The sequence below is a fragment of the Eumetopias jubatus genome, unplaced genomic scaffold (assembly GCF_037043125.1).
Source record: "Eumetopias jubatus isolate StellerSeaLion01/CBP00866 unplaced genomic scaffold, mEumJub1_p1.0 scaffold_2, whole genome shotgun sequence".
Taxonomy (NCBI): Eukaryota; Metazoa; Chordata; class Mammalia; order Carnivora; family Otariidae; genus Eumetopias; species Eumetopias jubatus.
The window spans coordinates 20,762,755-20,788,413 of NW_028274808.1; the positions used below are offsets into that span (position 1 = coordinate 20,762,755).

Here is a 25,659-nt window from a genome sequence, read left to right on the forward strand (position 1 = left end):
TCAGGGCCACACCAGATCGCTCAGAGTTGGTGGACACCTAACTCTACCTTCATTACAATCCACCCAAATGTTGGAATAAGTGACCTATAAAGAGCCAACGTATAAACCCGGTACGGAGCCTTTACACTTACTAATAGACACCGGACATTCTTCACTTTCTTCATCTTCCTCTTGGTCAGAAACATCCGATCTCACATTTTTGGGACCGTCATCGACATACATCCCAGATGTCTGAGTCTGCTTAACTGTTTCAGTTTCATCCTTGTCCTAGCCACAAATACATGTAATGAATTCCTTAAAATACATTTTAAAAGGTATATATAGTAAGCCCATCACAAAAACAGTCATGATCTAATAAAAAATACAAAACGTTATTTTTAAGAAAAAATAAAATTTTGGCAGAAGAAAGGCCATTTGATGATAAAGCTTTCTCTCAAACATTAAGGTAAAAGCTATTAAAGTTATTTAATCTTTTGTCTCAAAAGCATTGTTTTTAGGCACAAATTAATTAGCCACTTACTTTGTCTTCATCATCAATTTCTCCAACAGGTGAGTCATGATCTCCTTCAAGAATCCTTTTGGCCTATAAGCAAATTAAACAGAATTTAGGGGTGACCTTTCAGCATTATACTTAGATATTCAGTAACTTTAACAAATGCTGCAGTTTTTGACCACAGTCCCAAGAGTTGAATGTTTTTAGAAATGTAAATTCAGCTCTTTTACTGAAATCTTTTAAATGAGCCAAACAAAAATCAACACTGCTTACCACACATCTCTCTGAATAATGAGCATCTCAAATTCATTAATTCCAGAACAAAAATCTTGACTCCCTCCCCAAACCCCAGCCTCCTTCAGTCTTCCCAATCTCAGTAAACGGCCCTTAATGCACCCCATGTACAAGTCAGACACCAGGAAGCAGCCTGGGCTCTACCTGTATTATCCACATCTAACCCATAAGAATGTCTCATTGATGCTATCGCCAACATGGATCTGCAGGTGCGCACTCGGAGCTAAGTCACATTATCTCCTACCTGCACTAGGGCCAAGTCTTCAGACTCGTCTCTGCTTCTGTCTCTTCTCTCCCACAGTTCTTATACAACATGGTATCTAGACCAAACTTTTTACTGCACATGAGATTATGTCCCTCCTCTATTTCAAAATTTCCCATGGCCTTCCATCATGCTTAGAATAAAATCAAATAGAAGGTCCTTACCGCTGTTGCTAAGGCCCCATAGTTTGGCCTTACCTACCCAGGTGACCTCATCTCCTACACTCTCACCTCTGGTGAGGTGTTCCTGCTACCCTGGCCTTCTATACATTCTCCAAACTGCTCAATCCTGTCTCCGAGTCTTTGAACTTATAGTTCTCTCTGCCTGGAATGTTCTTCCTTTTCATCTTCATTATAAACTCCTTTCTTGCCTTAGTTCATACTTCACCCACTCAAACAGCCTCATGAGACTGCCTATCTTAAAGTAGTCTTTCCAATCATTTATTATGGTTTTATCCTGTTTTATTTTCTTCAAGCTCTTGGCAATGACTGAAATGATCTGAAACCTATCTATGTCTAGAGTGAAAATATTAAGAAAAGTGTGAAATGGATGGCTTGACTTTCTACTTTAGATTTCAGGGAGAAAGGTTACCTCTTTGTTTTGGGTCTTGACGTGCCTTCCTTCTCATGATTAGACAATCAAAAGGAGGGAAAGGTCTAAGGGAGAAACCTGCTGGTATGCCTCAAGTTGAGGGGAAGAATCCCATCCAAGTTCATATGTGATCAAACTAATTTAACAAGGTATAAGAAGCTACTGAGATGTGCAACCAAAGTCTTAACTTGTAAACAAGCATGTGTGTTGGTTGGGGTGATAAATACACCTGGTAGATCTGAGCTCTGTCAGGGCTGAAACAGCTACTGCAGACAGCTGGTCAGGACAGAACCCCAGTCGTCCTCTCTTCTCTGGAGACGTGAGTGACAACAATGTAAGACAGCTGATAATTCCTGTCACCAATTCCTATCTGCATTCCTGATCTTTTAGCCACTGCTGTCACATCTGAGATTCGTATGTGGCTAGCCTATGTACTGATTTAGGTAATCTGATTAACTGCTATTACTTAGAAAATATGTTAGCTGAGGTCAAGTATGGTTTTAGCTAATAATGATCAAGCAATATATTTTAATGCTAATTATAACTACTCCTAAATTCAAAATGAATGTCATTTACCTCTTTGGCATAAGACTGTATCACTCCAGCTGCTTCTATTTTCCTTTTGCACCTCTGTTTAACAGTTATACTATTGTTATCCAAATCTTGCATGAGCTTAAAGAAAGCCAATTCATTAAACAACACTTCAGATATCTCTACGAGAAGATCTTCTCCACAGTCTTTCAGTTTTCTGCCAGCAAATTTTGCCAGTGAATCCTATTCAAAGATAAACCATGTAATTTTAAGATTATAGTAAACTTCAACTGTAGGTAGAGCAATACAGAGGATTAACAAGTTTAAATTACAATACTCACCTAGGGAAAAACAATTTTATTACTTTTTAGTATGCAAAAAGCTAAAACTAATGGCTAAGATTACTACACAAAGAGTAATATTTGTTTGTAAAGGTTTTATTTATTTATTTGAGGGAGAAAGATTGAGAGTGAGAGGGCATAAGCAGGTAGAGGGAGAAGCAGACTCCCCACTGAGCAGGGAGCCCGATGCGGAACTTGAACCCAGGACCCTAGGATCATGACATGAGCCAAAGGCAAATGCTTAACCGACTGAGCTACCCTGGCATCCCATTCTTTTTTTTAAAGATTTTGTGAGAGAGAGAGAGAGAGAGAGAGAGAATGCATGAGCAGGGGGAGGGGCAGAAGGAGAGGGAAAGAATCTCAAGCAGACTCCCCACTGAGCACAGAGCCCTACATGAGGCTTGATCTCAGGACCCTGAGACCATGACCTGAACGGAAACCAAGAGGTGGGACGTTTAACTGACTGAGCCACCCAGGTGCCCAAGACAGTAATATTCTTTAGTGATATTAACGTAAGTAGGAATCATGCCAGTCTCCTCTGAAGAGTATACAAAAGGAAAAGAACAGGGCAGGTGATCATCCACAGATTTAGTCCCTAATAGAACTGGTGGCCACAAATGAGTAAACCAGGGGATACATATTTACCACAGTGAGAAGCTGAGGTGCCCAGGAGGAAAATACTAAGTCCTCCTTTTCTCAGTGTTAACATCAGAGTACTTTTCAAGTTCCCCCATTTTATATAAGCCAGGCAGTCATTCTAATTTAAACTTTTTCTTCAGAATCAATTTAAAAGCAAACGTTAGTCCTATTCAAGTTGAAATACAGCATCATCAAGTAAGTCAGTCAGCTATATTCTAGACATTTTTTATAAAACTGCATTTCTTTTTCTTCCTAAAAATATGGACTATGCATTCTGAAAACCAGCAAACAAGTATGTTGTCTCCTCCCTCCAAAAAACCACCTCATCTAGCATAATTGTGCAAGAAGTACAAATGTGGCTGCCTCATAAAAAAAAAAAAATTCACTGAATAGGTTTCTTAGAGAAAAAAGTAGAAGATAGTATTTTAAAGCTCTACCTCATGAAAAATTTTCAGTAGTCTGGGCAAGATTTACTGTAAACTAATCTTTATTCTTCTCTAAGTCCCTTTGCGGAAAAAAAAATCAGGAATGGGATGTAAGAAAAGCAGCCAAATTTTCTCAGAAAAAAATCTTATTTTCAAACTAATACTTTGGCATCTGTCTCAATTATGTAACAGTAGCCAAAACTGAGGGAGGATTGCACAGGTCTTGATAAACAAAAACATTTAATTATAAAGGATTTCTCTTTGAGCCTGCTTCTAGAATGGAGTTCTTTCTTTCTGTAGGAATAAACTACTTAAATTTATAAAAACATATTTGTCTAAAAATTATCCTAAACATCTTTAAACTGCAGAACAAGAGAGATGTCTTATAGTCCTTATAGATTATGTGTTAGTTACAATTAGATTAAATAGAGCCAGCATGACTTAAAACCTATTATTGAATTTTACTTTACCTTAATAAAAACAAAATGGAAAATTATAGTGATGGAAATTTGCGTCAAGCCTCGGGTTTTAAAAGCTATTAATAGACAAAATGACAATACTTTCTCTAAAACCAATTTAAACACAGGAATAGGAAGTAAGGAACAGTTTTATGGGAAATTTTTGTAATGAAGATGAAAAGAAAAACATATTTCCTAGTCTGGAGTAAAACACACATCACTGAACTATCTTAATGGGAAAACATATCAGTGTACTGAACTGTAAAGATGTTTATTATATGAAGTAAGGTATCCTTACTTAACAAAGGGATCCACACCTCAGCACTATTAACATGCCACAGGATGTTAGTACGAGCCACTTTCTGCCTGTGTGACAAATGTCTGTGGGCACTGCAAAATTGCCCCCAGTTGAGAATCATGACCTTAACATTAATTTAAAGTTACTATTACAGCCTAAGAAGTCTCTACAATCAACAGATGGTTTCTGGTTTCTAAAATTTCCCACACTGGAAAAAAATTATTTTAGAAAATATCACAGAATACTTCCTAAACAACAACCTTGAAATGTTCTTACTGGGTAGGAGAAAAATCAAGACAAAATTTTATTATAGTTTGGCTAGGCCTTAGAGATGATCGAGTCAAAGGAAGACATAGGCCCTAATACAATTTTTTTTTTTAAAGATTTTATTTATTTGGGAGAGAGAGCAGGGGGAGAGTGAAAGGGAGAAGCAGGCTCCTCACTGAGCAGGGAGCCCGATGCTGGGCTCGATCCTAGGACCCTGAGATCATGACCTGAGCTGAAGGCAGACGCTTAACGACTGAGCCACCCAGGCGCCCCATAATACAATATTTTTTTAAACCAGATAAAGGAATAACCTAAAAAGGTACTGAAATGTCATCCCCAATGGATACCAGAATGGATATTTATTTGAATAAATTGCATATTGCCAGGAAATGGCAAAAAAAAAAAAAAAAATCCCAACTAGAGGGTGTATGTTGGTAAGTCATACAAGTATAAACTCTTACCTGTAATATACTTCCCAATTGTTTATGAAAGAACTTTACAAATTCTTTGCTCTCATCATTTTGCTGGGTGAGAGTCAAAACCATACGTCTTACTGAAGTTAGAAGTTGAGAAGAGCATACTTCATCCATGTGCTCCTGAGAAAAACCCTAGTTGGTTAGGATGTAAACTTACCTATCGTTTAAAAAAATATTAGTTCACATAAGACTTTTTTCTTGCATAGATACTTCTCAACTTTCAGATACACGTTTAGAAATATCTGTTCATAACAGCCAAACTCCTGCTCTACACATGTTAAGGGGTTTGTACCTTTTGACCCACCACAGCAGGTAACAGCCGGTAAAAAGAAACGAGCTGATTCAATACTTTTCATTACTTCCTTCCTGCATCTTAAGGAGAACTACTCATGCCCTAGTCACCATAGTGCCTGTCTCCCCATTTGCAGTTCAGTTCATTTCAACCACACTCTCACAACTCACCTCGTGCATCTTCAACCTCCGCTTTCTCAGCCCCATTCAGCATTATGGACATTCTGTGCAGTGCGGGAGGTTCAGCAGCACACTCTGGCCTCCACCCACTAGATGCCAAAAGCACCCTCCACTCTCCCAAGTCCTGAGAGCTAAAACTGTATGTAGACACTACAAAATGCTTTTAGGGTCAAAATTACCCCCAACTGAAAACCACTGTCCTAACGTTCCGAACAAGCCTTTTTGGGCATCTCCTCTTCTTCATCTTCCTTTAGAAGCACGTGCAAACTACCTAATAATCCAAATCATGGTTCACTTTTGGAGGTGAGTCCATAAAACACCCACATCAAGTACCTCAAGGTTCTCATCCCTCTTCTGCCACTAAACTCATCTGGGCAGGTCTTCTAACCTTTACTCAGGTAAGTTCATGTTCTGATTTTGTTTTTCTCTATAGAAATCTATAAAGTGAGGTGACTAAACTAAACTAGATGATTTCTAAGGTTCCTTAAATTGAAAGAATTAAGTTGTTTTTTTAAAAAAATCATTTGACAGAGCAGGCAGTTAAAAAAATAAAAACAGAGAAAAAAAGTCAAATACATGAACAATCAATCACTCCATGCTATGCACTGTCCAACAGATGATAATTTTTAATTCCAGGGGCCATTTCTTATTTATCACCTAGCAGTGGCCGGCTCACGGGAGACACTCATTACTTGCTGAATATACTGATATCTTAAAAGCAGCACACACTAGGTTCTGCAAGGAGTTATGGTAGCATATTAGAAACAACAGTTATCTCTGAAGAAAGGATATTTCTGCCAAGCAGAAAAGAGTGAAGGAATTTTATATTTTCAATAATGACAACTTGTACAAAGGGCTGATACATGAAAACGCAATGGCAGGAACAGGAAATGTTGAGTAACTTGAAGTAAGTGAGTGAGTGAGCGAGTGAGTGAGGGGACCAGATGGAGAGTGGGGAGAGACAGAGCTGGGGAAGTATACCAGGTCCAGCAGTGAAATCTCTTGAAGGCTAGGGAGTCTGCTTAGTAAACATTCATTTCATGCCTACCATGACAAGCTGTCTAGGCAAAACATGAGGATCTGAATTAAGGTTATGCTATTGGAGAGAGGAAGGAAAAGTGACTGCTCTTAAGGGGAAAATCAATTTTTGACTCACTGGTGATAGAGGGTATGAGAATCAAGAAGTCTAGCTTAGGTGACTGGATATAATGCTGACATTAACAAAGAAGTTCTATGATCCTACCAAGAAAGTCAAGATTTGAAGTGAAATGAGACATAACAAAATAGTTAAAATCAGATCATTAGTTCTACTCATTTTGTTGGCCTCAAAAACTTCTTGAAACACTAAATTTAGTTAAGTGAATATTTATGAGGGGGTATCAATTAAATCAGACACAAAATGGTAAAAGCAATAAAATTTCCTAACTGTAGATGACTGCATTCCCTAAGCATAAACCTAAATCATTTAGATTTTTTTAAACCTTAGAAAGTAACTGTACATATTAAATAAATATTGCTAGCCGTATATATAATTTTACCAAAAAAGACATGCTTAAAAGTTATTTATTGGATCAGTCATAAAACAAAAATGTAAAACAAAAAAGGCAACACTTAACTATGCCTAAGATGAAAGCAAGTAACCGCTTATGTAGTTTAAGTCAACTCACTTGAAGGAATGGTTTCAAACTCTCAAATATATCTACCCATCTATCTACATGAACAAATGCACATTCTTACAACTTACAGGAAGTGAGTACATATTTTACAAATAACGGGAGATAAATTTACAGAATAACTGATGAAACTGATGTTTTTAGCTTTCTTGTTTACCTGTTATTTTCTGAATTTACTACAGCGAAGTCTTTTGTAAGAATTAAAGACCAAAACACAGTATTTATTTAAAAAAAAATTACTGCTTACCTTCAAAAAAGGAATGACTTCTTTCATAATGGCTTTAATTTGCCGGTCCAGCTGCTGAGTATCAATTCTAGGACATGGGACAGTAGAAACTTCGCTTACGGGTTGTTGTGAACCATGATTTTCAATAGGAGTTTCTATTTTTAAAAAGAAAATGATTTGTTAGCAAAATAAAGCCTGTGACATTATACATACACATTTATTCAGAATTCTAAATATTAAAATCTGATGATTTTACGCTAATACAAAGGAGCATTTATGTAGTTTTAGCACCCTTAATGACTAAAAGAAAGTGGCACTTAAATTATTATATATCAGGTGGGGCTATATATTTTCTTTACACATGGAACTGTAGTTTCTGTACTTTCAGTCAGCGGAAGAACACACCTTCTGAGTTAGTAACCGTACTCGTGGCGGCAGCACCAACCCCATCCTCAAGAATCCTGCAGGTGCATCTTCTATTTGTGCTACTTTCAGCCTCAGTCTTCATACGCTCGTATTCCCTCATTCTGGCTAATGCCTGATCTAAGTGAATCACAGTGTTACCTACATATGAAACAGAAACATTGAGAAAATATAAAAGCAAACTTTATCATGTACTCCTCACAAAAAAAAAAAAGTCTAACTGTAGGTAAGGAAAAGTAGCTTTAACAAGTTCCAGACACTATACTAGTTTGGTGACTTGGCATACATTACTCTCTTAGACTCTGAGGTCCATATCGATTTCACTAGTCATCATATCGCTTCACGTAAAAATAAATCCCAAGGTGTCACCCAAATTCTGAGGAAAAGGATCCAACTGAATATAAGCAAGTAAGGTTAGGAAAAGACCTAAGAAAGAAATTTCCCCGTTTTCCTTTGTCCACTTCAGACAAAGCTAGTGAAGGATTTTGAGGAAAAAAATCAGTAAATGAAACAAAACAGATAGGACTCAAAGCCATCTGTAACTCAGAGAGGGGGAATAAACTCAAGGGGAAAGGGAGATTTTTCTCCAAAATGACAGGCATTTTACTCAGAAGGGAGCTAGGCTTAGAGTCCATGACAGTCAGGATAAGACAAAAGGAAGATTTACTGCTTTGGTAAAAGGTGTGTATCTAGTAACAGGGCAAGGCTTGGCCCTTTTTCTTGTAGGAGGCCTTTGGAATTATCTAAATCTTGTTCTCATCATATGAACAAACACTAGAATAATAGGGCTTAGATCCTTTTATCAACTAAGTGCCCTGGAGGTCTGAATGCTTGAATCTCAGTTATCTCTTGATAGGCTACAGCCAGGAAAATGAATCGGGTACCTATACATTTTTCTTTTCCCTACTCTCCTTTCCAAGTCTGGGACTCTGGGTTTTCTTCTTCCCTTTGAGTTATACAACCCTCCAAGCTTCTGTTTTACTAATGATGAAAAAAAAAAGCATAATGCATCATGCACATTCAGTTACCTGGGTTTCTCACTAAAGATTATCTATGCTAAGAAATTTCAGTTATTGCAAATTATGAAGTGAATACTGTTACTGAAAATGTGATTGGATGAGGCCCTGATACCTCTGAATTTTTCCCATTAAGTAACCTGAAAATCTTAAAGGATGACCTTTCCCTTACAGGAAGGAAATCAACATTTCTTCAGCTCCTATTATAAATGCTAGAAAATTCTATATATTTTTCAAAGAACACAGAGCAAGATAGGTAGGACTCCCATTTCCTTAGAACATGTAATCAGAATGATGAGATGATTTGCCAAAGGCTAAAGAGTTAACAGGAGATTCCTGACTTTACACTGAGAGACTGTGAAGTCCAAAGTCTTTCCACATCTTGCCTTTGTTGGACTTTTGTTTCTTAATCAATGTAATTCAAAGTCATGTTCTAAGATTATAAAAAATTCTCCTTACCTAGATCATCTGTTGCAAAAGGCTCAAAATTTGAAGACACAGACATGACACTAGCATTATCAGCATCATTTTGCTCACTTATTTTATGTGTTTCTCTCTCAAAGTTCTTCTCAAAAGTTTCCTAAGTTATAGTTTAAAAAAACAAATAAAAATCACTAATATTTCTTTTAAAAATTTTATGATGAATATTAAAAATTTAACATAGAAACTAAGTATTTGCATAAAACTACATACTTAAAATTGGGATATAACCAAAGTTATTAAAGGTTGAACAGTCACAGAGAACATTAAAATGTTAAATAATCTTGCAGAACATATGTCATTAAGTAGATAAAAATACACAGAGCCAGCTACTAATTAAATTTTAACTTGGAAAAGTAAACATTTTAAATTATTTCTACACCCTCAGGGAAATCTTCCCATCTCCAAAGCCCAACAATTACTAGGACCTTACTATATCTGGTTTTATCAGAAGAAAAACATGACAGCATCATTCGTATTTTTTTAATGAACTTTATTGAAATAGAATTTACATACAACAGTGCACCCATTAAGTGTACAGAGTTTGATGTTCTAAAAAAATATATATATATACACCCATGTAACCACTTTCCCTAAAGATAAAGACCATTTCCAACAGCCCAGAAAGTTCCTTTGTATCCCTTACTGTAGTCAGTCTCCATTACACCCCGCTTGTAAGATTTCTATCACCACAAATCAGCTTTTCTGGCTCTAGAACTTGATATATAAATGGAACAATTCAGAATATACTCTTCAGTGTCTGGTTTCTTTTCTTTTGCTCAATAGGCTTCTGACATTAATCCATGTTGTCATGTGTCTCAGAAGTTCATTATTTCTGAATGGCTGAATAGTATTCCATTGTAAGGATATACCATATTTTGTTTATCCATTTATCTGCTGATGTTCTGGTTTGAGGCTATCATGACTAAAGATGCTATGAACACTAGAATACAAGTGTTTTTGTGGACATATGTTTTCATTTCTCTTGGATGAATACCTAGAAGAAAAATCCCTTGGTCACATGCCAAGTTTAGGTTTAACTTCTTTTAAGAAATGGCCAAACTGCTTTCCAAAGTGTTTGTACAATTTTATAATCCCATAAGCAGTGTGAAAGTTCTAATTGCTCTACATTCACACCAACATTTCTTACTGTCAATCTTTTTAATTTCAGCCTTTCTAGTGCATGTGAGGAAATTTCTCATGCGGTTTTAATTTGCACATTGGCCACCATTTATAGATCTTCTTTCATGTAGTGCCTGTTCAATCTCTTGCCCCTATCTTACAGAGTTGTTGGTCTTATAAGCAAATTGTCAAAGTTCTTTATGTAGTCTGGATTTGTCATTTATATAGTCATTATCAGATATGTGTACTAAGATTATGTTCTCGTAATGGTGTCTTTTGAAAAGCAGAAGGATTTTATTTTTAATCAAGTCTAATTTATCATTTTTTTCTTTTATAGTTAAAGCTTTGTGTACCCTAAGAAATTTTTGCTTATGTTAAATCAAGAAGATTTTCTTTTAGAAGTTTTGTAGTTTTAGCCTTTTCAGGACTTTAATTTCAAAATAATTTTTGTGTATAGTGTGATTAAGGGGAATCTCACATTCTAAAACTCATTTCACAATTGTGTTCTTTCTCCTAGCTACTAATCTTTTAAATTTTTCTCTTCAATTATGAAATGAAAGCTCTGTCTCTGATTAAAGGAAATTCAGGCATTACAGAACACATTTTAGGAAATGAAACCATTCTGTTACTCCTTCAATTAAAACTGGAAGGTAGATGTGCCTTTGCCATTTTATGGCACATGGAATAGAAGATACAAAGTGCTTCTTCCTCTTCTTAAATTTCAATTCTTCATCCCCCCTTTGACTTATAATTCCCGGATGCCTACTTTTACTTCTCTCTTTCCTGGCCATGAAAGCTCTTACACACTCTGAAATGTGCCTATGCAAGCTCCATAAATGGAGCTCAAATGACCTTGGCCTGGGGCGCCTGGGTGGCTCAGGCAGTTAAGTGCCTGCCTTCAACTCAGGTCATGATCCCATCCAGCCCTGCATCGGGCTCCCTGCTCAGTAGGGAGTATGCTTCTCCTCCTCCCTCTCCCTCTGTGATCTCTCTTGCTCTCTCTCTCAAATAAATAAATAAAATCTTAAAAAAAAAAAAAAAAAGACCTTGGCCTAGAAACACGGAGAATGAGAGTCTGTATCTGTCCAATATGGAAACCACTAGCCTGTGGTTATTTATATTAAAACTTAAAATTTAGTTCCTCAGTCCCATTAGCCACATTACAAGTGCTTGATAGCCCCATGTGGCTAATGGCTACCGTTATTAGACAATGCACATATAAAACATTTCCATCACTCTAGGAAGTTCTACTGGACAGCACTGCTCTAGATGTGTGGGTGGGAACACTGGATGTTGTGCTGCTGATGATTAAATAGCGTTAATAAAGGGAGGATGTTAACATTAATGACGAATTTAAGTTTTGGATGAAAGATTAAAGAACTGATTTAGTTATTTAAAAATAATATTAAGTAGAGTTATTTGTGCCAAGTCTATGTGGTTACAGATTGAGTCTCTGTGTTCACCACCCTGCCCCCACCAAATTCATGTCTGAAGCCTTAACTCCCAGTGTATTAGGAGGTGGGGCCTCTGGGATGTAACCAAGGTTTTAGATGAGGTAATGAGGGTGGAGCCCCCTTGGTGGCATTAGTGCCCTTTTAAAAAAAGAGACATCAGAGCCATGTGAGGACACAGAGAGAAGGTGACCATCCGCAAGCCAGGAAGAGGGCCTTAACCGAGTACCAAATCTGCTGGAACCATGACCTTGGACTTCCCTGCCTCCAGAACTGTGAGAAATAAATGGCTGTTGTTTAAGCCATCCAGTCTACAGTATTTTGTTGTACCAACCCCAACTAAGACACCTCCTTATTAAGCAGGTCAGTATCTTTAAATTTTATTTAAGTCTGCAGCAGTTATAAGGAAAAACCTTTAAAATCCTGTCAGGTTAACTTTATCATATATTGTAGCTCAATTTCCAATTTTCAATTTGCTATTGATGGTAAAGGCCAATGTGCTCAAATATTTTAAATTAACAAAGTAATACCATCTACATGAAATCTGGATAAACAGGGAGGCAATGGAGTTACGAGAGGCAGAGAAACCATTCAGGCTCTCAGCAAGTTATTTCAGGGCCTAATAAACTTTAATGTAACCGCATATCACCTATTTATCTATACAGCTGGACCACTCTCTTCATTTTCCACAAAAATTGTATGCAATTTTAATTAATTATAGAAACAATTAATTTACATTTGACACTGTAAAGTGAATTAAAACCATTATCATTTTTACTTTGTGTTCGGTAGAAGAGTTGAAGCCTAAGGTTTTAAGCAGAAAAGATGACTTGGGGAAGCACTGTTTTAAACATGAGCATAAGTTAAAGAACAAGAATTCAGGAAAAGTCCTCAACAGTTATAAGGAAATTACTGTATGTGAAAACAAAAACAAAAACAAAAACAAGGAATCTTTGGAGGAAAAACTATCTTTTTAAAAAAACTTATAATGCTAATATATCAGCAATGGCCAGAATACTGCTTCCAACTCTCTACACAGAGCAGATATTTGCTTATCAATTACAGCACTCTTATCCATGAAAATCCACGTACTAGAGTTGGCATAGAAATGTATTTGCTATCCGAGAACCCCATCATATCTTTTATGATAGAATCAGGGTCTGAACCTTTAAGTAGTGAATTCCAAATACCTAGGCACATTACCTCCTAACCTAGCAGTCTGCCATCCAGTCATTCACTGCCTTACGCGCTACATGGGGGCTAGCCGGAGAACACAGATTACTGAGAATGCACCATTTTCCTCACCACTCTTTTCCATTCCCCAAGTTTCTTTATTCAAAATTTTCTTCATAAACTTGAATACATTAAAAATTACAATTTTTTTCCTGGACGACTTTCTTTTTGTCCAGGCTTCTCTTCTAACCCAAAGATCTGATTTATCTTGTATTTATTTATTTTAGGGCTCTGTGATCTGACTGCAGTCTGATTTACTGAATGTCTTGAATAAACACAACAAATTTTACTAAATGTCTGTTGTGAGTCAATTCCTATGATGGGCACCAGAAATATAAATACAGCTATTTCACACCTTATAATCTATCATTTATACATAATTTCTGGTATTTGCTGACATATTTTAATTGAGTTTTATACCTCACCTCAAAATAACGTGTTACACTTTTTAAGAAAGCTAAAAACCAAGTATCAGGTATATTCACAATGTATAACTACTTATTTAACTTCTGTTCCCTGCATAGTGAAATTCTATCTACGTTCATCAATCATGATCAGCTTACATCATCAGTGGTAGCAAGGCTTTCACTGGGGGTAAGTTCTGAGTTTGATGCTATCCAAGTACCAGAATTCACTGACTTTACATTTTCTCCTCCTTTTTCACGGTTCTCAGAAATATGTCTGGATACTATGTCCTAAATAAGGAAATAAGATAGTTACTTATGTAAAACATTTATTTTTACCACCAATTTAAACACACAAGCAGACAAAAGAGCAAATGAATGCTCCTCACCTCATAGGTTAATTATGAAGAAGAAATAACATTAAAGATAAAACACTAAAAAACTGCTCAAAGAAAGACTTTATCTAAAGGTTACTGAAGCTACACAAGGAAGTTTTAAATAAAATGGCAAGAAAGCACATGAAAAACAGATCATAATACATATGGAACAGGATGTACTTCAGTCTAAGAAAGCAACCAGATACAATCATGAAGAAAATTGGTACCAGACAGGGTAGGAAAAAGAATGTTAGGTACCAGATACCTGCAATGCATATAAAGCCCTTTGTCTCAAGTAGTCCGTATTAAGTAGCTGAAGTTCATGGAAGAGTTCAATAAGAAAATGTGGACGAGATTCGTTTTGAGAAATTAATGTAGCTACTTCAGAATAAATAGTATCCCGCAAAGCTTCGAACATGGAAAAATCACTCCCAGTTTCTGGAAGATATAAAAGATCAGGAAGTTAACAATGATAAAATACATTCCTGACAATTTCTATTACCTTGAATCATTACTCAGGTTTAAATAACTTAAATATCAGAACAGACTTAATTCTATTTTAGGACTTTTAAAGTAGAAAAAGAATCTTAAAAATTACCAAGATAAAAATAATCTCAAGAAATATCAAGATATATACTATATACTAGAGAAATACTTAAATGTATGGATAATATTACCTAGCGTTACTCAGACCATACTTATTTCTCAAAAAAAAAATTATCTGGAAAATTTTACACATTTCATAGGAATAATCAGTAGAAATCTTTCAGCACTTGAATGAAATAAACTGCAAATAATTTTTTTTTTTGCTAATATGAACTTTGTTACAGAAAAGGAAATTCATTTAATGTTTAGAATAAACTGAATGCTGGCAATAAAAGCTACTATTTTAAGGTCTATCTAGTCAGGTCTACTAATTCTCAAATCTCAGCTATCATGCTGTATTGATGGAAAATTGAACTTTTGAATATAACACAATACAGGTCAATTTTGCTACTGTCTTACTGCCACACTCAGTACAAGTTGGACCAGGCATGACCTGATGCACGTTTTCAGTTTCAGAGAATCTAGGCATCACTCAACAATTCTGCTATATATAATTGTTGGTAACAGAATTATCACTCTTAAAGGTATACAGTCATACCTTTATTTTTAAGAGTCCGAATTAGAAACTGTTTCCATTTTGAGTGCTCTATTTAAAAAAAAAAAATCTCTGGGGCACCTGGGTGGCTCAATCAGTTAAGCACCCAACTCCTGATTTAGGCTCAGGTCATGATCTCGGGATCATGAGATTGAGCTCCACATAAGGCTCCACACTCAGTGTGGAGTCTGTTTGAATTTCTCTCCCTCAGCCCCTACCCCCAACTCCCACCCCTGCTCTTGCACATGTGTGCACACTCTCACTCCCTAAAATAAGTAAAATCTTAAAAAAAAAAATCTCTGAGTAGTTCTTCTGGCTATCAAACTCTGTACCCTTTCTAGAGCAATAGTAGAACCATGGGTAAATATTCAGGTTCCACAAATATCTGTGACAAGTTTCTAAAAAAGAGAAATTAAAATGTTGAATGTTTTAATATATTGTGATTTTTAAATAAATATACAAAGATCATAAAGATTTAATTCACCTTTTGTAAGAGAGGGTAAGAATATGCAAAGGAAATGAGGCCTAATGAAAAAACTTCCTACTAACTTACATCTTATATCTTAACATCTTCAGACCGTAATTTCTACAAGTATAATAATAAATATGCAATTTTCCTATCTTGCCTCATTTATGACTATAAAATACTAAATTTCTCTTACCAGTTTAAAAATGTTCAAATGTGATATCATAAGCAGGAACCAAAACTATCTCTAGGAAATCTCTACTTAAAGGAAAAACCCAGATAAGAAGATATGATTTAATATGCAAACTTCCAATTTATACTATAGTTTGACCAGCTAAATTAGAAAATGTTTATTATTTCAAAGAACAAAGCATATTTAATGACATCTGTCATACCTCTATATGTGATAAAATTATCATTCCAAATTATGTATAATTCATTAAAGATGAAATTATTCCCGAATAATGAATGATGCTGAATACATGCTTTACTGCCCACCTCCCCCAGCCCTGCAATAGACAGGTGGAAAGTTTTTGCCAGTTTCTCCTCCTACTAAAATGCATTAGTGTAGGCTACAAAAATCCTTGATCTCAGTCAGGTTTCTCTGAATCCATCTTATTTTTATCCTATTTTTCAGAGTTCTTTTCTTTAGGACGTGTCACAGATATAATTCAAGTTTTGTCTGTGCTAGATCCTTGTTTTTTCCTTTAGATTCTCCTAAAGATTCATAACAAGCTTTTATTTTTCACTTATGTATAGTGCAGGAGGCGTTAGAGAGTATTTATAACTCTAAATCACACAGAACCATGTTTAAAGAAAATACATAGTGTGAAGCCCAAAACAGTATTTTGGAATCTTTGTAATTTTCCATGCATTTTTATTTATCATGGTCTTTGCATGTCACTGATTTTATTCAATGGTTTATTGGCTTATTTTTTTTTGTAGATGTTGACTAGTAATGAAAAATAAGCAAGTACAACAGAAGTTACACACAAAACACTGTTAATCAAAGCTAGGAAAAAATAACTATTTTTGTTTCAAAAAATATTAATGCTTTTATGCATTTAAGAATTACAAAATAAATAACTTCAAATAAAACAATCAATTATAAAAAGATTTTCTATTATCCTTATGAATGTGTTGGTTGTTACATACAGTAACTGAAAATGAAAACAAGAAAAGCAGCTAATTTTACCACCCAAGTAAAAACTACAAATGAAAGCCTTCAGAATTTTATATGAATTCTCTTTCACTTTTACAAACCAAATGACATATAAACACTAAGCTATATCTAAAAAAAAAAATAATAATAATCAGAGCAATAAAACTAAGGATATTTAAGACTAATGGAAAAAAATTAACAAAAAGTGGACACCAAAACTAAGCAGATTGTTACCTGGCGCTTCATTGCATGCATTTCTGTTAGACTGCTGTAGTATTCTCCTAGCATGTGCTGTAGGAAAGGGCAGACATAAGGATGAACATAAAATGTATATGAATAGTAAAGACAGGGTCCATAATATGAGTAAGTGAATTTAAAAAAAAAAAAAAGCAAATTTCTTTAAAATCGTTTGCTTGAACTGAAATGTTATCACAGGTATGGTTTATAATTTGTTTAAAAAATAATCTTATTAGGGAAAATATCAAAAGATTTGCTATAAACTTATATATAAACTTAATGTGACTGATGATGACTATCATAATAAACTTCTGCCATTCACTCTTAGAAGCATACACATCAAGGTGAACCTCCCACAACTCCTAAGGGGGGAGAGGACTGTAAAATTCAATACTAGCAGTCATATATGCTACTCTCTAGTAATCACGTAACAAAAACTACTAGTCCATGCTATAGAGAATTTTAGAGTAATGATTAAAACTAAAAATAAGTCTTTTTAGAAAGTGAATATGTAAATACCCATAGGGTATATTTACACAAGTCATTCAATCATTGTATTTTTCTAATAACAGTAATAAGGTCTGAAGTCCTATGACCAACTATCCATTATTTAGGTAACTTGATAATCCAATTAATTAATAAGCCTTTCAATTTAGTGCCCTTCCCCAACCTCCACCAACTGTTTACTCCTTGAAGATCTCACTATTTGATAAAGACAGTGAAAGGAGATAAAAATTATAAAATTTTGGTAAAATACTGGGGTTACATCAGGAAAATTGATAGTTTTGCCAAAAGGATCCTAGACTTAAGAGAAGGCCAGGATTAAAACTTCCACTGTCATTTCTTAGCAATATGACCTTGAGGAAGTCAGTTCAAAATACAAATGTGATGTTTCTTTTCTGATTACAAAAGCAGTAAATACTCATTATGAAAGGTTTAGAAAATATACAAGAGTTTAAAGATGATAAAATCACTATTAGCATTTGGATGCATTTTCTTCTAGTCTTTATTCATTCTGATTTTTTGTTTAAACATAGTTGGAATCACAGTTCAGACAACACTAAATCCCAATATTTTTTTCATTTTTGTTTCCTTAGCATAGATAAGTACAATTACTGAGATAAAGCCATGACTTTTGAAGCTTTCCAGAAAAACTGTACCAATTTATGTAGCTAGCTCTTTATGATGCTGGGAAAAAAAAACAGGGATACTCTCTGACCACATTTCCTCATCTGCAGAATGGAAATAAAACCATTTCACAGCATTATGAGGCTCAAATGAGACGAGTAATTTGTTTAATTTGTAAATAGTAAAGCATAATACAAATGGTAGCTGATACTCTCACTTTTCACCAACGATTTTATTGACACCTGAGAATTGAGGGTCTCTATTTACTGCCTGCCTCCCCATGTTTCTTTGAGATGTACTTGTTCTTTATAAATTAGCAAAGTACCAGTACTTAAAATAGTGGAAAACACAAACAACTCCATTCATTCATTCATTCAATTAACACTTAGTAAGTGCCTACCACATGCCCAGTACCATGGGAACATTTAAGGCAAAAATATGAAAAGGTATTTTCTGCTGCCAAGGGACTCAAAAAAGGTGACAAAGACACTTACACAAGTAAACACTATATAATGTGATGGGGGCAACAGAATAGATTTACACAGGCTACAAGAGAAATGAAAAAGGAGAAAGGGGAAATTATCTGAGCTTCGATTTGATGCAATTTCAGAGTTGCAGAATTAAGATTTTGTTGAAGACTCCAGTAGAGAAAAAGGCTTACAAAGAGCAAAAAGGACTCCTGCTGAGGTGACAAACATAGCAAGATAGCTATGCGAAAACTTCAGTTCAGTGCCACAGAAAGAGGAAACTTCAAGGCAGAGAGGGTGGGGAGAAAGAGTCTAGAGATCAAGAGCCAAATCTCTGCTGGCCAGATGTTACATGAAGGCACTTGGACTCTCCCCTATAAGCATGGTAAAGCCAAAGATTTTAATCAGGGAATGACAGGCTTTTATATCAAATTCTTATTCAGAGAAGATTTTCAGAATTTCAAATCAGCTCCAAATTAATGTCGACGATGCTTTTTTGTTTAAAATTTCATCGGAAAGTGTCAAAAGCTACTATCACAATCTTAAAAAATACTTCCAGGGCGCCTGCGTGGCTCAGCTGGTTAAGCCACTGCCTTCGGCTCAGGTCATGATCCTGGAGTCCCGGGATCGAGTCCCGCATCGGGCTCCCTGCTCGGCAGGGAGTCTGCTTCTCCCTCTGACCCTCCCCCCTCTCATGTACTCTCTCTCTCTCATTCTCACTCTCTCAAAATAAATAATAAATCTTTAAAAAAAAATACTTCCAGTTCACATTTCTTGATATCAAGGAATGTATGCTGTAATCTCTACTTATATAAAACCTTACACATGACAGAAAAGTGTGACAGACCAATGGCTTTTCAAATCTAAGATGAAGAAGTCCTTAAATTAAAGCAAACCAAAAAAGAACATACCTGAAGATATTTCTGTAGACCTACTGTATTTTATTATTTTTTCCAGCTGCTCATGATTCTTTCTGCTGAATACTTTTGCTTGAACAGGATCTTCAGTCTGGGCTGAATGTCTGTTCCTACTTTTGCAAGGTTCACATGTGCTAGACATACTGGCACTTTCATACCCTTGAGTAAAAAAAGTGACAACTGTTATTAGTTGCAACTAACTCAAACTGAAAGGGAAATTGATTCCCATAGTGCAATAGTACAGGTAACTCAATTTCGAATGCTGTATAAATAGAAAACAGTAAATACAATGTCTTGCAATAACCTTTGGAAGCATGGGGTACAGTAATATATTCTAACGCTTCATCGTCCTTTAGACACCACCTTCATGAGTACATCCCAACTCAAACTATACTGTAAGCCTTATATGACCCAAATCCTCTACTGGTCAGTCTCCAAGTTAACCATTTTTCAATATTAGGAAATACATGAAAGAATCACATCCAATCTACATAAAATGTCCGTAACAGAGAGAATAATGGGCATTAGTCAGATATCTCTGCCTTCTTATAACTTGTGTGTAACAGGACTTGATTTAAAAGGTCTTACCCACTCATAGGTTATCCATATATTCTACTAAATTTTCCTTGCTATATGGCACAAGTCTGGAATTCAAATTTGTTTTACATGGATACTTGGTTATACCTACCCTATTGCCAATGAAATAAAATGCAACCTTGGTCAATATATTAAGTCTCCATATTTCCTGAGGTTTATTTCTGGGCATTCTATCTGTTTATCTATTCCAATGCCGTCTTCATTCTTTTAGCCATAGGAGTTTTACAGAATGCTTAAACATCTGGTAAGGCAAGTCCTATGTAGGCAGCTTCTTTTCTTGGCTATTCTTAGATACTTGTCCTTCCATATAAGCTTGGATTTTTTTTTCCAATTTTAAAAATAGTCCACAAGGATTCAAAATGGAATCACATTAAAAGTATTTATTAATTCAAGAACTGGTATTTAATAATTTTACACAATTTTTAAAAACATGGTTATGTTTTTTACATTTGTTCAATCTTGCTTTGTGTTCTTCAAAAATATTTACAATTTTTTATGGATCTAGTACTTTCCTTGTTAAATTTATTCCTAAGGATTTCCCCCCCAATAGCTTTGGATACTACTATGGGAAGACTATTTCCCCCTGCTTCCATTCTACTGACTGTTACTATGATAGAGAAAAGTATCTGCATACTTATTTCATAACCAGCTGCTTTACTAATTTACTTTAGTAGCTATTTTCCAGTGTTTCCTGGGCTCTCTTAGAAAAAATTAAAATATTTCCTTTTTCAATATTTATGCCAATTATTTAATTTCTTGTCATAGTGTATTCCAAACAATGCTAGATAATGATGGTGGTAGAGAGGGAACCACTGTTTAATTTCTAATTTTGATATAGATTATATTTGGAGTATTTTCATTTACAATGTTGTTTATGACTGACATTAGCTAACTGCTTTCATTATATTAAATATTAAATAACTGCCTTCTTTGGTGCATTTTACTTATAATTTTTATTAGGAATGACTTCAAATTTTATCTCATCTACCACTAAGGTTGTATGACTTCTGTCCTTCAATTTACTGACATGAAAATTATGTTGACAGACTTCCTGATAACAAACCATGGTTACATTTCTGTAATAAACCCTACTGACGACAGTCTGATATTCTTTTTGATATACTGGCAGATTAAATTGGCTAATATTTTACTTTTGAGTTTATATTAGTAACTGAGATTTATCTATTGTTTTCTTTAACTGTAAAGGTGTCTAATCTGATTCATATGTTGTTTCTGTTGTTTTCCTCAGATAAGATGCTTGACAAGTGAAGGCTCTAGTTTGAATATAGGATTCTTGAGCTGCAGTACTATTTTTTGTCTGTGTATGGACATTATCTCACTTTCTTCTACTTCTTGTGTTGTCTGTTGTCAGTTTGGTTCTTTCTCATTGTAGGTAACTTGTTCTTGCAGTCTGGAAGCTTATTAGATTTATACTTTCTCCTTGGAATTAAGGAATTCTATTAGAATATACATAAGGATATGTGTATACTTTTCTCCCTTGCCTCCTGGCTGCACAACAGTGAGCTGTTTTGACCTGCAGTCTCCAGTCTTTCTTCATTAAAGATTCCCCTTTATTATTATTTATTTAATTAGTGCCTTTCTACCTGTTTCTTCTTCCTTTGGTATTCCCTATATATCATATCTCTAAGATTTGTCATTAAGCCTCTAATCATTTTCTTCTTGATTTTATCTTAGTACTTTCTGCTCTGTACAAGGGCATAATTCTCCCCCTCAATTTTCTAGGTCAGTAAGTCTGGGACTTACTACCAGTCATCCTCTTTTCTCAACAGTCTAAACATTATATGTGAAAACCATGTTTTCTAGTTCTACAACTCAATCTGCCTAAGTGTTACGATTTTGTTCAAGCATGTATTTCCTTCAATAATAGCTTTTACTCGATTTTACCTGTTCTAGTGTTCTGCTTCTTGTCTCCTCTCTGGCTGCTGGCCCCTTTTACATGCATTTTTACATTGACTGGGCTAGTCAGGACTCATATCTACCCTTAAGGCTGGACCCAATTGCTGGGTAGCTTCACTGGCATGCTGACAGTACTCGGAAGTCTCATCCTATGGCGAAGCAACGTTTTGGCTAGCAAGCTGTCAGTCTCCCATCGAGACGGTAAGAAGCTGCTTCTCTTTTCAGTCTCCTCGGCTGCAAAGGCCAAATGCTGTCCCAGATGCAAGGTAGGGAGGATGCCACCTACTTGTTCAGTGGCACCCTTTCCCATTAGTGCCTTGAAGTGACAAAAGACTGCTATTCTTGGAAGGAAGGGAGGTGTCAAGAATAGGAGGTGCATGGATGTTGGTCCTCCAACCAAGTTTTCTCCAAGAACTGTAGAACTCTGATCTTTGCCCCTGACATTCACTGAATGAGCCAACAGAACCTAAAGCCTTCCTACGTACATTCTCCAGACCACAACAGCTGCTCTGCTAATAACAAGTAGGTTCCCAATATACTGTCAATTCATTCTCTGTAATATCCAATCTGGAGTTAACCTTCCCTTTTTAAGGCCATCAATCAAGTTGGGACTTTATCATCTCTACCTGGGTTCCTGATTTCTTTGTTGGTCTCTGAGACTAAAGTCTAGCCACTCTGATCCATTCTGCATGAAACTTACTGGAAAAAGAGCTCTCTTGGGTTATTTTTGACCTTCACATAAACAGGTCCAGCAATAAGGGTATACAACTGCCAAAAGTAATAGATAAAACAGAATTAATGAAGGGTAACAATACCTCTGAGTTACACTGGCTAGGCCAGCTAGTATACCACCACCACCACCACATGATGGTCATTAGCGTAAGGGCGTGACCTCCTATCCCACTCAACACTCTTTGCCTGGCGCACAATCTGTTTTTCTCAGTACGAGTGGCAGGATATTTAGGAAAAATAGTACTTCTAGTTGTGTCTCCACTTTTGGGACATGGCTCAGCTGTGACCTGTGGTGGCACCCTGGAGACTTTGCATATATCCACACAGGCCACAAAGGTTAAGGACTGAACTGCAGCTGAGTCTAAGTCTTGACAGAAGGCCTGATGATCCTCCTCCTGGAGCACAGAACACAAGAACATGGGAGGCCCATGAGGAAATGCTACGTGGCCATTGTTCACCCGTCTCCCGTCCTCCTGTAAAGCTGTCCTGAAGAGGTTCTTATCTCCTCCTGGGTTCTGATGAAATAGGAGACCTCGGAAACCTCTCCTTCTCACTCTGAGGACACACCTCCAGACTATAAAGTGGTCTGTAGCTGCAGCATAGCACCAGCTCCTCAACAACAGGGGTCCCAACACTCATGCTATAATTGTCACCTGGACTCTTTTGTTTCAGTGTTCCCCTGGTGGCCTGTGGAACAAAGAACACAGGGAGTTGGGACTTCCAGCTACTCTTACTTTCCCCGCCTGTGTAAATAATCATCTCTCTGAATCTAAAAAGGATTGTTTCTTTCCTGGCCACATCTGTCAGGCCTTGCCCTTCCTAACACTTAACATCCATTTCATCTCATTCTTCATTCGTAAACAAGAGGAAAGGGAAGAGAAAAGAAATGAAAAGACTCAGGGATGGTTACAGTACATTAACAGTTCTATCCAGTTTTCTAAGAAAAGAATGAGGAAGATCTAGATTATATGATCCCACTACTCTCTAGTAATATCAAAAAAAGAAATGGACCTGGTAGAGTGTAGCCAAATTATAGGTCTGATACCTGAAGCACTCAAAGAGGCAAGGAAACATGCTCAACTCAGAAAGTCTGAACTGGAATGAAAGTTTAAAAGATGATTATCACTATCACATAATTTGTAAAACCTTACTTCACATGCAGTGATAATGTACCTTTAATGTATATGTACATATAAAGACCTTCTAAAGATTAAAATACAATCTAAAGATTAAAATTACCATCACTAGAAACAAAGTTAAATGAAGATTTAGCATGCCACCTCTGAAAACTGTCCCCAAGTGCAAAAACACATACCAACAGTTCAGTCTAGTAAATCTGGGACAGCATAACTGGCTGTGCTGTGTCTCTCAAGACAGAAACTGAAGTCCCACCATGCTGGTCTATGGATCATATCCTATTGCCTTCCCCAGCTGTTCTCATCTTCTTTTCCTGCCTCTAAACTTCTTTTCAGTGTTACTACAGTTTGGAATGCCTTCCAATATTCTCTCCATCCACCTACATTTAAGACAAGTAAATATTCTATTTTCTAAGAAATCACGGCTATTCCTACCCCATAAAATAGCACTGGACTAGCTCAGTGCCTCTCAGACTTTAATGGGCACATTTTCATATTAAAACATCTGGAATCTTGCTAAAATACACACTGAAAAACAATGTGCATTCACTTGGTTCATGGAAGGTGGGACCTAAGAGTGCATTTTTAATAAGCTCCCAGAGGATGCTAACGCTGCTTGTCCATGGTTCACACTTTGGATAGCAAGGGTTTAGCTGACTAATTTGATTTTGCTACATATTAGTTTGACTCTGCATATATTAGTTAGATTCTGCTACCAAGTCTTTTGATTTTTGTGTGTGTGTCTTAAAGCAGGGCTCTCACTGACAGATGGTCTTGAATGCCTGTCAAACAAATAAATGTGTATTATGTTTCTGGTAGGTATTTTTATACTCAGAAGAGAGCACATAGATCAGAATGTCAATCTTTGCCTTGAATCAAAAAAGCTGAATTGTATATACGGAATCATAATTCCTCAGAATAAAGGGGTTTCAAAGTTAAATATACCAATTATTTCTAGGTTTAGGTAGTTACGGCCATTAGTTGGCTTAAGAGTTCCCTAAGACCCTGCTACTTAAAGTGAAATCCACAAACCAAGAATGATGAGACATGGAAACCTGTTAGAAATATAGACCTTTGGGTCCCTACCCAGACAGAATCAATCTGCCTTTAAACAAGATTCCCAAAGAGAAACATTAAAGTTTAAGAAGCACTGCCCTAGCACACTCAACTGGCTGAATGAGAAAATGCTAGAAAATAAGTATTAGTGTTTCTTCATTTATTCATATGACAAAGAGCATTTCTGTGGGGGCAAGGTAATAAAGAAGTTTGATGAGTTACCCAAAGGGCCAACTCTCTAAACATGGCCATGGTTCATTATGTACTTAAATGTACTCTGGTGGCACCAAGAGGAATCTTGGAGAAAGCAAAATAGTTGGACTTTCAGTCATTTGAATTACTAATTTGCTACATAAAATCAGCTCCTCCCAAACCTATATAAATGATCGAATATTTTCAAAGATGATAACATGTGTGCTGAGAAAAACTATCATCCCTGTTCAAAGTTGCTTGTTCCACCATCAAATCAGATTCTTCAGATGAGAGTAGCAGTAGCCAAGGACATGAAGGATATATGAAGAACTGAAATGAAATAAAGGAGCAGGTATTCTTTCTTATATCCACAGTTTTCATCAGATTTTTCAAGTGTTTCATTAACCAAAAATGGCTAAGATGAATGCTGCAAATGTTTACAAGTCGATTTTTTACCACAGGGTTTCCTAGGACCTTCATATGGTATGTGGTGATTTTTCAAACTTTTCTGATTATAAGTCTTAAATACTTTGTCCTTAAGCACCAAGTACAATCTCCTT

General features: G+C 36.0%; 1 protein-coding gene across 23 annotated transcripts in view; it reads right to left on the minus strand.

Moving 5' to 3' along the window:
• The window catches only part of PCM1 (pericentriolar material 1), a 90,979-nt gene that overhangs the window by 18,347 nt on the left and 46,973 nt on the right, over window positions 1–25,659 (minus strand). For 16 of the 23 annotated variants that reach the window (XR_015767734.1, XM_028099789.2, XM_028099787.2 and 13 more), the window contains 11 exons: window positions 19,464–19,628; window positions 16,955–17,011; window positions 14,217–14,389; window positions 13,734–13,865; window positions 9,344–9,464; window positions 7,851–8,009; window positions 7,467–7,600; window positions 5,061–5,195; window positions 2,217–2,414; window positions 521–583; window positions 132–267 (listed from right to left, as the gene is read on the minus strand). Coding sequence is in view for 22 of the 23 variants with exons in the window: in XM_028099789.2 (XP_027955590.1) it covers window positions 132–267; window positions 521–583; window positions 2,217–2,414; window positions 5,061–5,195; window positions 7,467–7,600; window positions 7,851–8,009; window positions 9,344–9,464; window positions 13,734–13,865; window positions 14,217–14,389; window positions 16,955–17,011; window positions 19,464–19,628 (1,473 nt within the window). In the remaining variant the exon portion in view is untranslated. The remainder of the gene's footprint in view (window positions 1–131; window positions 268–520; window positions 584–2,216; window positions 2,415–5,060; window positions 5,196–7,466; window positions 7,601–7,850; window positions 8,010–9,343; window positions 9,465–13,733; window positions 13,866–14,216; window positions 14,390–16,954; window positions 17,012–19,463; window positions 19,629–25,659) is intronic. The other 7 variants (XM_088020926.1, XM_088020925.1, XM_088020927.1 and 4 more) reach the window with 2 other exon arrangements.